At 36.7% G+C, this 14,547-nt stretch overlaps 1 protein-coding gene across 2 annotated transcripts in view; it reads right to left on the bottom strand.

Annotated features, from left to right (window-relative positions):
* HECW2 (HECT, C2 and WW domain containing E3 ubiquitin protein ligase 2) overlaps nucleotides 1–14,547 on the bottom strand; it is a 180,073-nt gene that overhangs the window by 21,935 nt on the left and 143,591 nt on the right. For both annotated transcript variants that reach the window (XM_070732126.1, XM_070732127.1), the window contains 3 exons: nucleotides 13,771–13,880; nucleotides 6,125–6,245; nucleotides 4,908–5,021 (listed from right to left, as the gene is read on the bottom strand). In XM_070732126.1, coding sequence (XP_070588227.1) covers nucleotides 4,908–5,021; nucleotides 6,125–6,245; nucleotides 13,771–13,880 — 345 coding nt within the window. The remainder of the gene's footprint in view (nucleotides 1–4,907; nucleotides 5,022–6,124; nucleotides 6,246–13,770; nucleotides 13,881–14,547) is intronic.

Genomic DNA, 14,547 nt, shown 5'->3' with positions numbered 1-14,547 from the left:
GTCACCGCACAGAAATATAGTATTCATAGTCCTGAACCAGACTGTACTCATGCTACTTGTCATAAAACAGAGTAATGAAGAAATATGAACACTGCATAAGCGCAATTGGAGTTAAATTGACCATTACCTTTATTGGTGACAACTTACACTGAGACCCTAAGCATCAAATCCAATTATTGTGAAGCTCACCTGATGCCCAGCATCCTCTTTGGTCATACATTGAGGACATGGCACGAATCTTGAACCTTTCAATTTGAGATGGCATCACAGATTATCCTGTCTCTCAGGCTATGAATATGGATTGACCTTTAAGACCCACCAAGACCCCTTCTCTTTTTTAGCAAAATGGGATGCCCGCTTATACCTGAAATGGATCCTACCCAACAGTTGGTTGGGGTACAGACCCTAACCACCCCCCAAAAGGAACCAAATGGTATAGAGAAGGTAAACCTCTCCGACCTGCATCTAAAATTCTTTTTAGGTTTGGCCATAATTGAAAGTGCAGATAGGAACAGCATTAAATTCCTGCACTCTTATGTCCTAGAATCCAAAGACCACACAAAATAACATCCTGGATGAGCAGGGCCCCAAGTTGATGAATGAAACCACCTGAACCAAAGGGAAAAAATCCAGACAAAGCTATAGTCATTAGAGATTACATGTATTCCTCACCATCATGTCCCTCAGCACATATATTTTAATTCTAGCATCTGACAACTGTAGTACAACTGTTTTAATTACTTGCCTATTGAATCGTTTATGTATTACAAGAGATTCTGACACCCAAGTTTCTTGTATATCCAAAGGCTTTGCATTGAGAATGATTACAAGCAACGTTTGCAACAACAGCTGCAAGGGCATATGTTTACTATTCAAGCATACTAATACCACACCTCACAAATTACTTCTTGAATACACAATTTAATTATTAAAACATACACATGTCACTGAAAAATAATCTCACTCCAGCAAAGAAATGATCTGCATGTTTTTAACCCACATTGTTTCTAAAAATTTGGTCATGAAGAAGTTAGTGATTGCTTCGATATTCAAACATTGCATCAAACCAAACAAACGTTGAAATGTGATGGAAAACTTTTAAAAGTTCTGTGATTTGTTTGACTAATATATTAAACAAATAGAGCTATTTTATGTTTAGATGCTTTATCATTAACAGCTCTTCTGAAAAATAGTAAATATAGAGACAGGGAGGAAAATGTATACATTTTCCAGTTAATTTATATAAATGCTAATGGCAAAATTAAGTTTTGTTGCCCTGTTTCCTTAAGAAAATTCTGTAATTGCTTGAGTATATTTACTGAAATTAAGACAAGAATAGCATTTTCCCATGTAACAAATTTAGCATGAGATGGGGGTGGAAGAGAGGAGTTAAACCAACTTGTCCTATATTCTATGCATCTGACCTTAGGATTTTTAATAAAATACAGTATATGTCAAGCCGATCAGAAGTTGGTGATAAAATACTGGCTTGCCACACTATCTGTAGAAGGCCTGGTGTTTATGGGAACTTGGGAGGGGGGATTTTCATGAGGGAGCAGATCCAAGACCATCTTGTGTCCATTACTCTAGCGAAAGGAGGAGTTGCCAGGCTGGCACAACCTGAGTGGGCAATGTTACAGGTATGTTGGGGGGCAGGGATAGGAACTTTTAACTGGGTGGGAAGCTCAGATTCAGTTTTCCCAGTGTACATGCCAGTATGGCTCCAGCAATAAATTGGAACTTTGAGGAATACTTTGATTTGGTCTCTGATTTAAGTTTGCATGCTACCTAAAACCTTGACAATGTATTAGTTGGGAGAGATGTTCCCAAATTCATTCCTATGATTTCCCTCCTACAGTCATCACATTCATGGGAATTGTTAATATGCTATTTCAGAATTTAGCCATTTTACTCATAGTGTTGCCATTACTGGATGTTTCCAAAAGTTTTCATATTTTTAAATTATCTTGGAATTCATCTTGCCTTTCTTACAGTAGCTTCTACTTTGTGTTTCTAAGAAGACTTTCTTTTAAATGTTATTTTCTATATAAACACCTGGACTAATTGGTAGATTCTAAAATAACATTCAGTTGTAAAAGCCTTTTATTAAATAATATCAAAATGGCACAATTCTTATTTCCTATAAAGAACAAGATTTTAAACAGAACGAGCAGAATCTGTTTAAAACAAGTTGGTGCCAACATAATAACGTAACGTACAAGATGGTTTTATTTATTTGCCCTTATCTCTATGCTCCCACATTTTAAGACTCCAAGCAACTCACAAAGTAAAAGAGTTATCAAAACATCACATCTACGGAGTCATAAAACATCATCCAAGCAAAATCATAAAAGCAAATTTATTGCCTCTAAGCATGGATGGTTGACACTTCTAAGTATAGAAGGTTGACGAAGCATGGACAGGCATTCACTTAAAACTTTTACATTGCATAATGGGAGAGTGGTAAGAAAAGAGGTAAATCCTGTGAAGGGATGCGGCCCATATAATTTATAATATAATATGCACCAGTGACAAATTTATTGTGTGTCCAATCACACTTGGTCAATAAAGAATTCTACCTATTCTAGAAGTTTCATGATTTTTAAACACAAATGCACGAAAGCTAGCAATAGCAATATATATATTGTGATGTTCCTTCAATACACCAGGGTAATTCGACACAAAAATATGTAACCCTTCCCTGGTGCAGAGCTGAAGGGATTGGATACTGTAGCCTAGAGCAGTGTTTCCCAACCTTTTTTGAGCCGCGGCACATTATTCACATTTTTAAAATCCTGGGGAACATTGAGGGGGGGGGCGCACAAAAAGTTTGGACAAAAAAAACCTCTCTTTCTCCCTTTCGCTCTATTTCTCTCTCCCTCCCTCTTTCTCTCCCTCCCTCTTTCTCTCTCTCTCCATCCCTTTCTTTCTCCCTTCCTTCCTCTCTCTTTTGCTCTTTCTCTCTCCCTCCTTCCCCCCTCTTGCTGTCTTTCTTTCTTTCTTTCCTTTCTTTCTCTCTCTCATTCTGTCTCTCTTGCTATCTCTTTCTTTCTCTCTTCCTTCCTCTCTCTTTTGCTCTTTATCTCTCCCTCCTTCCCCCCTCTTGCTGTCTCTTTCTTTCTTTCTTTCTTTCTCTTTCTCTCTCTCTCTCTCATTCTGTCTCTCTTGCTATCTCTTTCTTTCTCTCTTCCTTCCTTCCTCTCTCTTTGGCTCTCTTTCTCTCTCCCTCCTTCCCCCCTCTTGCTGTCTCTTTCTTTCTTTCTCTTTCTCTCTCTCTCTCTCTCATTCTGTCTCTCTTGCTATCTCTTTCTCTCTCTTCCTTTCTTTCTCTCTCTTGTTCTCTCTCTTCCTTCTCTGCGGAGGCCGGCAAAGCTTTTCCGGGTAGACTGGCTGGGGGATAGAGCGCACGCGCGCACGCAACCGCAACGTTCCAAAGAACCTTCTCCGACCTCCGCTGTGAAAAGGTTTTCTCCGAGCGCTCGCCGGAGGAGCTGGAGAAAGGGGCAGATCGAGCAGGAGGGAGGGCGGGCGGGTGTCAGCGGCGAGAAGCCAGGGGCGCGAGGGGAACGGAGGCACTGGGGGGTGGGGGCAGCTGCGGCGCCGGCCTCCGCACTTTCATCGCTCCCCACCCCAAACTCCAATGCCCAGCTCCTTGCGCGGCACTGGAAAAGGGTGCTGCATTGCCGGCTTCTACCTGGTGCTGCCAGGGAATCTCCAGCTGGGCAGGGCTCTCCTTAAGCTCTCCTTTTTCCCTAGGAGCTTGGCGGCACACCTGGCTGTGTCTCGCGGCACACACCGGTTGGGAAACGCTGGCCTAGAGGATAATTCTCTGCCTTACAAGGCAAAGGTTGCAGGTTCAAGTCCCAGTGGGTATGGCTAGCTGATGAGGCCAAAATCTATCCTAGTCTCCCTTAATTTTCAAATTCAGCAAAAAACATGTGATATATGTATGTATGTATGTATGTATGTATGTATATATGTATATATGTATGTATATATATGGTCTTGGTATATTCAGGTTTCTTCCTGTGTAGGATTTGGAAATTTCTGGCGACGTTTCGACAAGGTCCCACTCGTCATCTTCAGGCTGGTGTTTCTGTCCTTGTTCTAGGGCAAACACAGCGAAACCTGAGCTGCCTTCCTTCTATAAATACTGCTGGCTGGGTGTGGTTTGATGGCTCAGCAATTGCCTGCTGTGTAGAGCCATCAATCCACACCCAGCCACCAGTATTTATAGAAGGAAGGCAGCTCTGGTCTCAATGTGTTCACCCTAGAACAAGGACAGAAACACCAGCCTGAAGATGACGAGTGGGATCTCGTCGAAACGTCACCAGAAATGTCCAAATCCTACACGGGAAGAAACCCGAATATACCAAGACCGTCATACCTGTACCTGTGAAAATCTACGAAAACAAATATATATGTGTGTGTGTGTGTGTGTGTGATGGAGGGACCACCATCCCTCCCTTACATTTTTGCAATTATGTGAGATTGTATGCTGAACAACTTCAATTTTACCCAAATTATGTAAGGAGTTAATATCAATCTTCATCAATCATATGTCTAAAATAGCTAGTAAATCCAGTCCAGTTCTTCAAAGCTATCATCTTTTTTTTAATTGCATAGATTTGGCAGTGCAGCATGCAGGACTAAAATCTTATCAGAGCAGATATAGTAGAAGCTCAATTTTTGCCAATCTGGTGCTTTCTAAAGAACTCACATGTCAGAAAATCAGCACTAGCTGAAAAGCTGTAGGTTCTAGGCTTATAAAAGGCATTTCCTGGCAGTAATTCTTCCTCATTTCTGCTCTAGACCACAAAGAGTGCACTAAAATATCTGCACACAGCTGCAAAACAAAGCATGCATTATGTATACTTTGATGTTGATAGTCACTTCCTTCTACTCACCCTTCCTCTCCAACAAATGTGACATACAGTTTATTCCTTTGTAGATCTTTTCTTGAATAACCCATAATTTGATTGAATGCATCTTCCAGCAAGTGATCTCTTCTGATAATTAACCTTTACAATGAAACAAAACAAATCACATAAATTGATAATGATATTTATCTTTCCTGCTTGTTATATTCAGTTTATAATGCCCCACCCTTCAGCTACCATTTATGCATCAACAAGATAGGAGCAGGACTACTAGACTACAGGCAAAGATTCATAAAATTTAAATGTCTTGAAATATCCTTAATATATATATTACAGTGCATCAATAAAATATTACCAAATGGACAAGCCAAAATTAAATTCCAATATTAAAGAGAGACACAATAAAGAGGACTAAATACTTGGTAGGACATTTCTTGAGCAAAAATAAACATCTGATTTACACATTAATGCTATTATATTATTCATGTTTCCATTCTGACATATTTATTCATAGTTAGACAATCTATAGTCAACATAATATGTGGATTAAACTCAGAAGTGTTCCATGTTTTTATAATTTTGTTGCATTTCTTTCACTTTTTCACTGTAGCCTTTTAGCTAAAGCACATATTTTTGAAGAAAACCAAAAGAAGAGCAAATATGAGTGAATGGGGAGCAGCTTGGAATGGAAGCAATCCTTAGTTACTGCAATTTCTCTATTCAAGTTCAGTTTTCCATACCAGATCTTTCTTTTAAAGCAGATATATCAAAAGTCCTGCAGTATGCCTGGGAGTTAATGGCTAAATTAATCCCAAACATGAAGCACATGTAGCTTTCCTACATTCTGTCCCAAAAGCTAAACATTATAATATACCAGTTTCATTTATGTTTTTATTTATTTATTTAATTATTAGATTTGTATGCCGCCCCTCTCCAAGGACTCCAAATTTCCTTCCAAATGTTTTATTTACATTAGATATACCGGTATATGGGAATCTTTTCATTCTAGATAGCAACAAGTACCATTTATGCTTCTGTTAGCCATTAAGACTGCATAGGGATCTGGATTCAAAAGCAAATTATGATAGGCAGCAGACCTAGCACATTCAGCACTTGTCAGGAACAACTTAAACCAGCCATGCAAGTTCAAGAAAATACCAGCTGTCTTAAAATCTTTCCAACAGGTGCTGTATCAGCTCTTTTTACTTTTAAATAGCAAAACAAATTATCTAGTATCTACGTACTTCAATTTCCCTGGGCCTTGTCCATATCCTTTAGTCTCCAACTTCCTGTAGAAATTCCTCAGCTTGGCTTCAAAATCTCTTTTATAAGGAGCAGGAGCACGGGCATTAGCACGTTGGGTACCTACACCACAGTCAGAAAACAAGATTTTATTAAAATATCAACAAAAAAGTAAATAAATGTTACATAATGATGTAAAGCTGAATAATGATATCACATTGCATCATATATGAGGAGAAAGTATAAATCATGCTACAGTAGCCTAATTTTTTAAAAATGTGTTGTTTTAGGGGGCTATAAAATGATTAGGTTAAACTTTTAAATATTGTTCATTTACTATTAATTTATTCTAGAAAATAAACCCCACAAAACTTAATTCAACTGACTGCAATTCTAGTGTGTGTGTGTGGGGGGGGGGGGGGGGGGTGATTTTAAATATTTATAAGTTACTAAAAGAACCAGAATGACAAAAGTCATAAAGGGATTGTTTTTGTTTTGCATAGTTCTATCGTGTCATGAAATTTAATTTAGCTGAAAAACAGATGAAAATAGCTTTTTCTTTAACATATCCTGTGGAAAAATGAAAGTCATGTGTCTTTAATTCAACCACTGTTGTTAACAAGCAAAATCTCTGTTTTAGCTAAAAGCACACAGATCTCTGAATGAAAGAAAAAAGCATATGAGCATCAGAAACCTTCACACTCTTGCTGTGCCATCTGAAAGTGATTTATTGAGAAGAAAACCCCAGATTACTAGACAAGTAGAAACAGAATTTGTACCCTTTACGTGCAAAAAAATGCTATAAAATGCCTATGCTTCAATAACATACTTCCTAACCTGAAATCACAGGAATGTACTTTTGAATTCATTGCTTGAAAAACAGCATGGCTTTATAATATGTTTTTATAATAAATCCTGGATTTATTTCTAGTCAACTATAGAAATAGTTAATACCAATGAAACACAGTAAAGACTTAATTCTTTCTGGCCTCAGAAAACTGCGGTTGGCTTCTGATATGATAAGTGATACATATCAAAACTCATTTTTTGCTTTGAAAGCTAACTTTCAAATCTTGCATTTATCAAATGAGATGTCAGTGCAAAAAAAAGCCCCCTACATTTATCATGTATACAACCACATTTGCAGTTACTGAAACTTGTAAGCAAAGCAGGTAAATAAACCCACAACTGGTATTTTTAGAGGAAACTTTAGTAAGCCCACTTCCTATTTCAGTCTTTTATAAGTTTAAAGATTTAAAGCATAGAAGTGACTGACATGATGAACAAGCTGGTCTGAATAAATCAAACATATTTTACTTTCAAACAGTCTCCCAGATGTCTTCATTTCAGCTTCTTTTTATAATTCCTTTGCCTCTTGACTTTCTAAGATTTTGAAGCATGCTACCACACCTCATAAATTGAAATAGTTCTACAACCAAAGTGAAATATCACAGCTAACAAAGTCCTTTGTTTATAACTCAAAATGGAAAAGTCATATTTTGGACAGAAACATTTATCATGTATAAGGTCATAATATGAAAACACTTCAAAATCAGATTGATTATGTTTCATTCACAGACATTTATTGGGAAGAATATTCAGACTACGCTGTCATCCATTTATAATCCACCCTTGTTTTTCCACTATTTCTCCTTCACTATCATACAGAAAAAGAGAGCCACACTATTATTTTTTACAGGTCACATAAGGAAAGGAGAGAAAGATGTTATAACATGAAATCTGACTTTTCAGTAGTGCCTCCAAAGATTAACTCTGTAACTCTATTGGTATTAAATAACCCTAGCTACTTCTAATTTGTTAAAAAGAAAAGACACATCACTTCCAAAAGGGCATAGGATAGCTGTAAGGGAAAGAGCATTAGTGATTTCAGACTTGTAATAATGTTGGGTGCGGAGGAGTGGAGAAACAGGAATATTAAGAAGAGTTAGAAGCAGATCTCAGGCTACACATTTATGCACGTTTCCTAAAACAGCTTTTTCCAGTCTGACACCCTCCATGTAGGTTGAACCATAACTCCCAATTGTCTAAGTCGATGGTTGGAAAAACTATTTTAAGGGATAATTTGCAATGAAATCCATGAGACTTACTTCTCAGCAGATATCCATATGACAGTACCGTAAAAATTTATACAGTATTTCTTCAGAGAGCTTAAAGTGGTTTTGACGGGACACAACTAGATAGATAGATAGATAGATAGATAGATAGATAGATAGATAGATAGATAGATAGATAGATAGATAGATAGATAGATATAGATATAGATATAGATATAGATATAGATATAGATAGATATATATTCTTGGCAACTAGGGTGAACACAAGGCTACCCTAGCACAAGGCCAGAAGTACCAGCCTGAAGATGACGAGTAGGACCTCATCGAAACGTCACCAGTAATCTCTGAAACTTACATGGGAAGAAACCTGAATATGCCAAGACCTTCATATATTTGTCATATATCACACACACACACACACACACACACACACGTGTGTGTGTGTGTGTGTGTGTACACACATATACAGCAATAACATGTGATACATACATAGATCTATATATATGTTTTCGTAGATTATACACACACACACACACACACACATATATATATTTCTGTCAGCAAAAATATTTGATACACACATATATATAAAATCTTTAACCTTGGTATCATTTCTAATTTATACTCCCAAGGGCTCTTGAACAGCAGTCATGGGAGTAGAAGAGATGTGACTTCCTGGAATGGAAACTGGTTAAAGGACAGAAATCAGGAACAATTTTTAGATTGGTGGTATGGTCAAAGCCAGTTTTAAAAGCATCAATATTGACAATAGTAGTCTTTAATTAGTTACAAATAACTAGTAATGTGGCTAATTTTTTATGACACTATTCATTTATTAAAATCAAATCAGAATCATGAACAGTTCTCAAAATAGCCAAAGCAGTCCAATTTAAGCCAATGCAAAATTAATTTTTAGTTCAATTTCTATGCTGCTCAACTCCCTAGGGACCAAAATGATGTACATTGGCAAAAACAAAATATGACTTGAGATCATTTGCTACTGCTAAAATTGAATTCTGAAGTGATAAAAGTAAGTTATTTGTACTGTGAAACTTTTATCTATTGATGTTATGATGGCCATCTATCCAAAAAGGATTGATTCATAAAGGCTTGAATTAACAAGGACTACAAATCCTGAGAACAGGTTGCTAACTCTAAAATCCCACGCAGCATGCCCAAACGCCAGCTGCTACTATGGAGCAATAGTGAAGGGTTGCTATGGTCCATATTTGTGAATTTCTTTAAAGCATCTGCTTGGGAAGTGTGAAATAGAATTAGGCTAGTTGAACTAAATAGCAGGATCTTATGTTCAAGGCTGAAAAGGCTTGTAAACTATAGGAACAAAATGTACTGCATATACTTATGAGAAAATTTGCACACTACAAGCAATTATACTTTAAATGTTGTGATCTTATCTTGGCTCAATAAAAGAAAGCTGTTATCTATATTCATTAAATGCTAAAGTAAGATGCAAAAGTACAGGCAACACATTCAAATTTGCAATCATTCTTTATGATGAAAGATAAAAATAAAGAGATTAATTCCATGTGCACTTTTGAATGCGTTAACTAAAACGCATGCATGATGCCCCATAACAGACCATTGTATGGGTAGCATATAGTAAATATAAAAAAAAATATTGACAATTACATTTATCCAAATACAATGGGTATTGTCTAAGTATCCCATAAGGATATAAACACCCCTAAAGTTTTTAAAAAGACTGTTCTAGATAGATTGCGACTGTAACAAATAACAATTCTCCATGGCTGGCTGAGGAATTTCAGTCCAAATATACCTAGAGGTACCATGTGGAGAACGTTATTCTAGGTGTATCAGTCCCTAGTTTGTAGATAGCTTGCTTAAACATATAGGGACAACCCCAAGTATAAAGGTGTCATTCCAGTAGTTCAGGGGTGTCAAACTGGATTTATTTGAGGACTGGATCAGCATTATAGTTGTCTTCCGTGGACTGGATGGGAAGATGGGTTGGACCGGAGATGGGATGGATGGTTTCTACAACACTCTTCTGGCCAAAACAGAGTGCAGGGGGTTCCTTGTGCCCCATTTTCAGCCTGGATGGCCTCTTGCAGCACTCTGCCGGCCAAAACGGGGTGTGGGAGAGGTATGCATGGCATCTCCATGCCCCGTTTTCACTGGCAGAGTGCTGTGGGAGGCTATCCAGGCTGAAAAAGGGGAGGGGGAAGGCATGGTCCCCTGGACCCCATTTTTTCTAGCACAGGCACCATGGGCAGGTCCTTTGCTATTTCCAGGCCAGCCCCGTGAGCCAGATCCAAACACCCCATGGGCCGGATCTAGCCTGCAGGCCTTGAGCTTGACACCCCTGCTATAGTTGATACAATAGCATTAGCATTTAAACTTATATACCGCTTCACAGTGCTTTACAGCCCTCTTGAAGCAATTTACAGTATCAGCATATTGCCCCCAACAATCTGTGTCCTCATTTTACCAACCTCGGAACGATGGATGGCTAAATCAACTTTGTGCCTGGTGAGATTCAAACTGCATAACTGCAAGCAGCTGGCAGCCAACAGAAGTAGCCTGCAGTACTGCATTCTAACCACTGCGCCACTGCAGTTCTGTTGATCTATGATGTATAATTGTGGCAATAAAGTATCCCATGTGACATATTTTTCCCTGGCTTGCTTATGTTATTTAATGACACATGATAGTGCACAAGCAATGGCTGTAAGTCCTGTGACAGAGTACATTTGTAGTCAGTTACATCTTGTGATTATTGCGCAATTATAACTGTGTTTCAAAGGAAGCTATGTACAGAATTACCTGATTTTCTACCATCCTCCCTAAGACGTACCCCTAACTGGACTGAACATTTGGGTAACCTTAATACTCTGGGTAAGCCAGGAAGGTTATTCTTATAGTGAATCTGGTACCCTTATGCACTAAAAGGTGAGCAGATAGGTCTGGCTGCCTGGCAAGGGATTCAAGTTTGGGCAAAAAAATAAATACTACTGCCAGATTCCCTTTGGCAGTAGTAGAGAATATACAACATTTCAATGACCCAAGACTGACATTTCCAAACAAGCTGCATAACTATCAAAAGTGTGCAAACATCCTTTCCACACCTCCTCATTTGTGCTGTTAATTGCTGCATCTTGATAACAACGGCAGAGTTAGCAGTATGGTATCTACATCAGTGATGTCATTTTGACAATCAGTGATGTAGGGAAATATAATTTAATTACCAATCTTTGTTCTTGCCAGAAGGAAGGTCATTAACCAGTCAGCTATGGAATTCTACTATGTATATCCTCAAGGATTTAATTTATGCTTCTTTTTCATTTTCCCCCGTAGCAAAAGCTACTTAGAAGAGAATAATTCAGAACTGCAGCAGTATTAGGAGTTGACCATTTTGAACAAGTAATGAATCCATCATAGAAACAGCTATTGATTCATTTAAGAATGTGTCACTTGATTGAAGTTGAAATTGCACACAGACTTTCTTTTGTATTTGATATCGTTCACATATAGACACACCCAAAGTCAGATTAGTTCCAAAAATATCATTTGGAAAGTCTCTCAAAACCAAGTATATCACCAGGCCTGGGGGGGGAGGGGGTGTTGTTTCCCAGAAACTGGAGACATTCCTAGATAGCTTCATTGTGATTGATATTTTTACTTTCTTTGTGTGATTTATATATTTTAAATATTTGACAACATTTTTATATTTTGTAACAGTTGTATTTTTATATACTGCTGTAATTAATAGATATTAATATATCTTTCTTTCTTTCTTTCTTTCTTTCTTTCTTTCTTTCTTTCGACTAAATGAGTTACCTTGTTTGTACACAATATCAAACTATCCATAATTATCTGGTCCTGTTGATGTTGCCATATTCACTCACTTAAAATAAAGCCTTTTGGTTATACTGTATTAATAATTGAGAGATTCTGTCTATTATTGATTATGATGCTAAAGAAACTTATTTTTCTGTCTTTTCAGAAAGGAAAAGAGACAGCAAATGTCTTCATTCTTTCCATTTTACATTTTATTGATTTCCCAAACCCTGAAGTAAAATCTTGATTTTGTTTTCTTTTAATTTGCTAATTTCCCTAAGTACATGGCTTTTCCCCAAAATAAGAATTCCTACTTGACTAAGCAATTCACCCCTCGTCTTTTTCTCTTTAACTCTTTTCTTTTTATTCCAAGGTACTCAGCTCTCTCATCTCCTTCAAACCAGTAGACAAGGAGAGATAACTCCTTTTTCTCATGAATTCCAGCTCTCTAAAACTGAAATACTTTTGAGAAATGTGTTTATAACATATATTTGCTACTTTGTAGAAGGCCTTCAACTATCTTTTTAAATTGTTTACTTCTATTGGCATTATTCAGAACCTATTTAAATTCTTAGTTTGAGAACTGACTTGGGAAGATTCATTTTACATTAGATAAAATACTCCTAAATTATCTTTTCAGCACATGACAAGTTCTTATGACAAATCAGCTGGCAAGAATTTCCTGGGCAATTAAAGCAATTATTTCCATGGTAAGAATAACAAAAGAATGGAGCTGTTATTAAAATAAATTACCCATATTATAGACGTCTCTCTTTCTCTCATTATAAGTCCTGTATGCCCATGCTTTTGCATGCTGATAAATTAGCATTTTATAAATAATCAGGTAATTTTGTGGTTATTTGTGTAAATTGGAGCATCAAACTATTTCAATGGAAAAAGAGCTCTGTGATGAACTTCTTTACTTTATGAAGTGAACCAAGAGATATAACAATTATGTAACAAATCACAGGTAATTAACAGAAAGTGCTGAGGGTTTTCCCCCCCAGAAAAATAAAACAAATTGTATTTACCTACCTAAAGCTCCAATATAAATTATCAAATTTTTATTAAAATTATCCTTTTTGCTTAATACATAACTTCATTCAAGAAATTATGCTAGACTGAAAACTTTTTATTAAAATTAATATTATTTATATTTCCAGAAAAAGCATATGCACATAAATATTTTTTAATGAATGAATTATATTCCATGAATAAATTATATTCCATGAATGAATTATATTCCATATGTTAGTGCTTTTTATTGTATAAAGATTTTCTAATATAGCATCCTTAGGAAAAGATGCTTAAGAAATCATCCTTAAGGGGCAACATGTGCATTAGACAGAATGTCAAAACCCATTTTACAAATCCTAATAATTTAATTAATTTATTTGTTATCTTGGATTGTTCTTATCCCAGGATATCACCTTCCACTGATGGGAGGTGATACCAACAATGACCCCTGTCATTGTTTAAATTCTTCCTCTCTGTACAAAAGAGATCTAAAAATAATTAATGTTAAGTTCTCCCTTATTTTTTTTTAATATTACTAGAACTTCCACAATATAGAATACATTTTCTTCATTCTTCAATACCAACTTTCTGAGAAACGTTATGTAAATGTCTGAAGTAAACAGGAAGATTAATCTTCATCTCCTGCATTTCATAAGGAAGCCCATGACACCAGGCGAGAAGAAACCTTACCTGGTTCGCCACCTAAAAACACTGAAAGCAGTTGCAATAGAGCTCACCTGGAGAGTTCTGAGGAGAGGACACAGGGGACCCACGTGGTGACTGACAATAACTGGGATGAAGTAAGGCATGTGGTGGTACATATGACATAATTTCCTCTTCAAATAAACTAGGCAGAAAGTAAGCAAAAGTAAGAAAATTGATTTGACTATGCCACATGTAATACTTTATAGGAACGTTATATATAGCTATATACACTAAAAAACACCAAATTGATTTCTTTGATAAAAAGTTACAGGTGAAAAAAGACAAAAGGTTTAAGCATAACTTCCCCATTCCAAGTGTTTACATTGGAAATATCTTTATTTAGCAATAGCACTTATATACGGCTTCATAATGCTTTTACAGCCCTCTTTAAGCAGTTTAATAATAATAATAATAATAATAATAATAATAATAATAATAATAATAATTATTATTATTATTATTATTATTATTATTATTATTTATTAGATTTGTATGCCGCCCCTCTCCGTAGACTCGGGACGGCTCACAGCAATAACAAAAACAATATAATAGTAATACAAATCTAATATTTTAAAAAGTATATATAAAACCCCAACAATTAAAACTATACAACATATGCATACCAAACATAAAATATAAAAGCCTGGGGGTGGTGTCTCAGTTTCCCCATGCCTGGCGATATAGGTAGGTCTTGAGTAATTTGCGAAAGACAAGGAGGGTGTGGGCCGTTCTAATCTCCGGGGGGGAGTTGATTCCAGAGGGCCGGGGCCACCACAGAGAAGGCTCTTCCCCTGGGGCCCGCCAAACGA

The sequence above is a fragment of the Erythrolamprus reginae genome, chromosome 1, assembly GCF_031021105.1.
Source record: "Erythrolamprus reginae isolate rEryReg1 chromosome 1, rEryReg1.hap1, whole genome shotgun sequence".
Classification (NCBI taxonomy): Eukaryota; Metazoa; Chordata; class Lepidosauria; order Squamata; family Dipsadidae; genus Erythrolamprus; species Erythrolamprus reginae.
The sequence above is the reverse complement of the archived record's forward strand: the minus strand, read 5'-3'. Positions and strand labels throughout refer to the sequence as shown.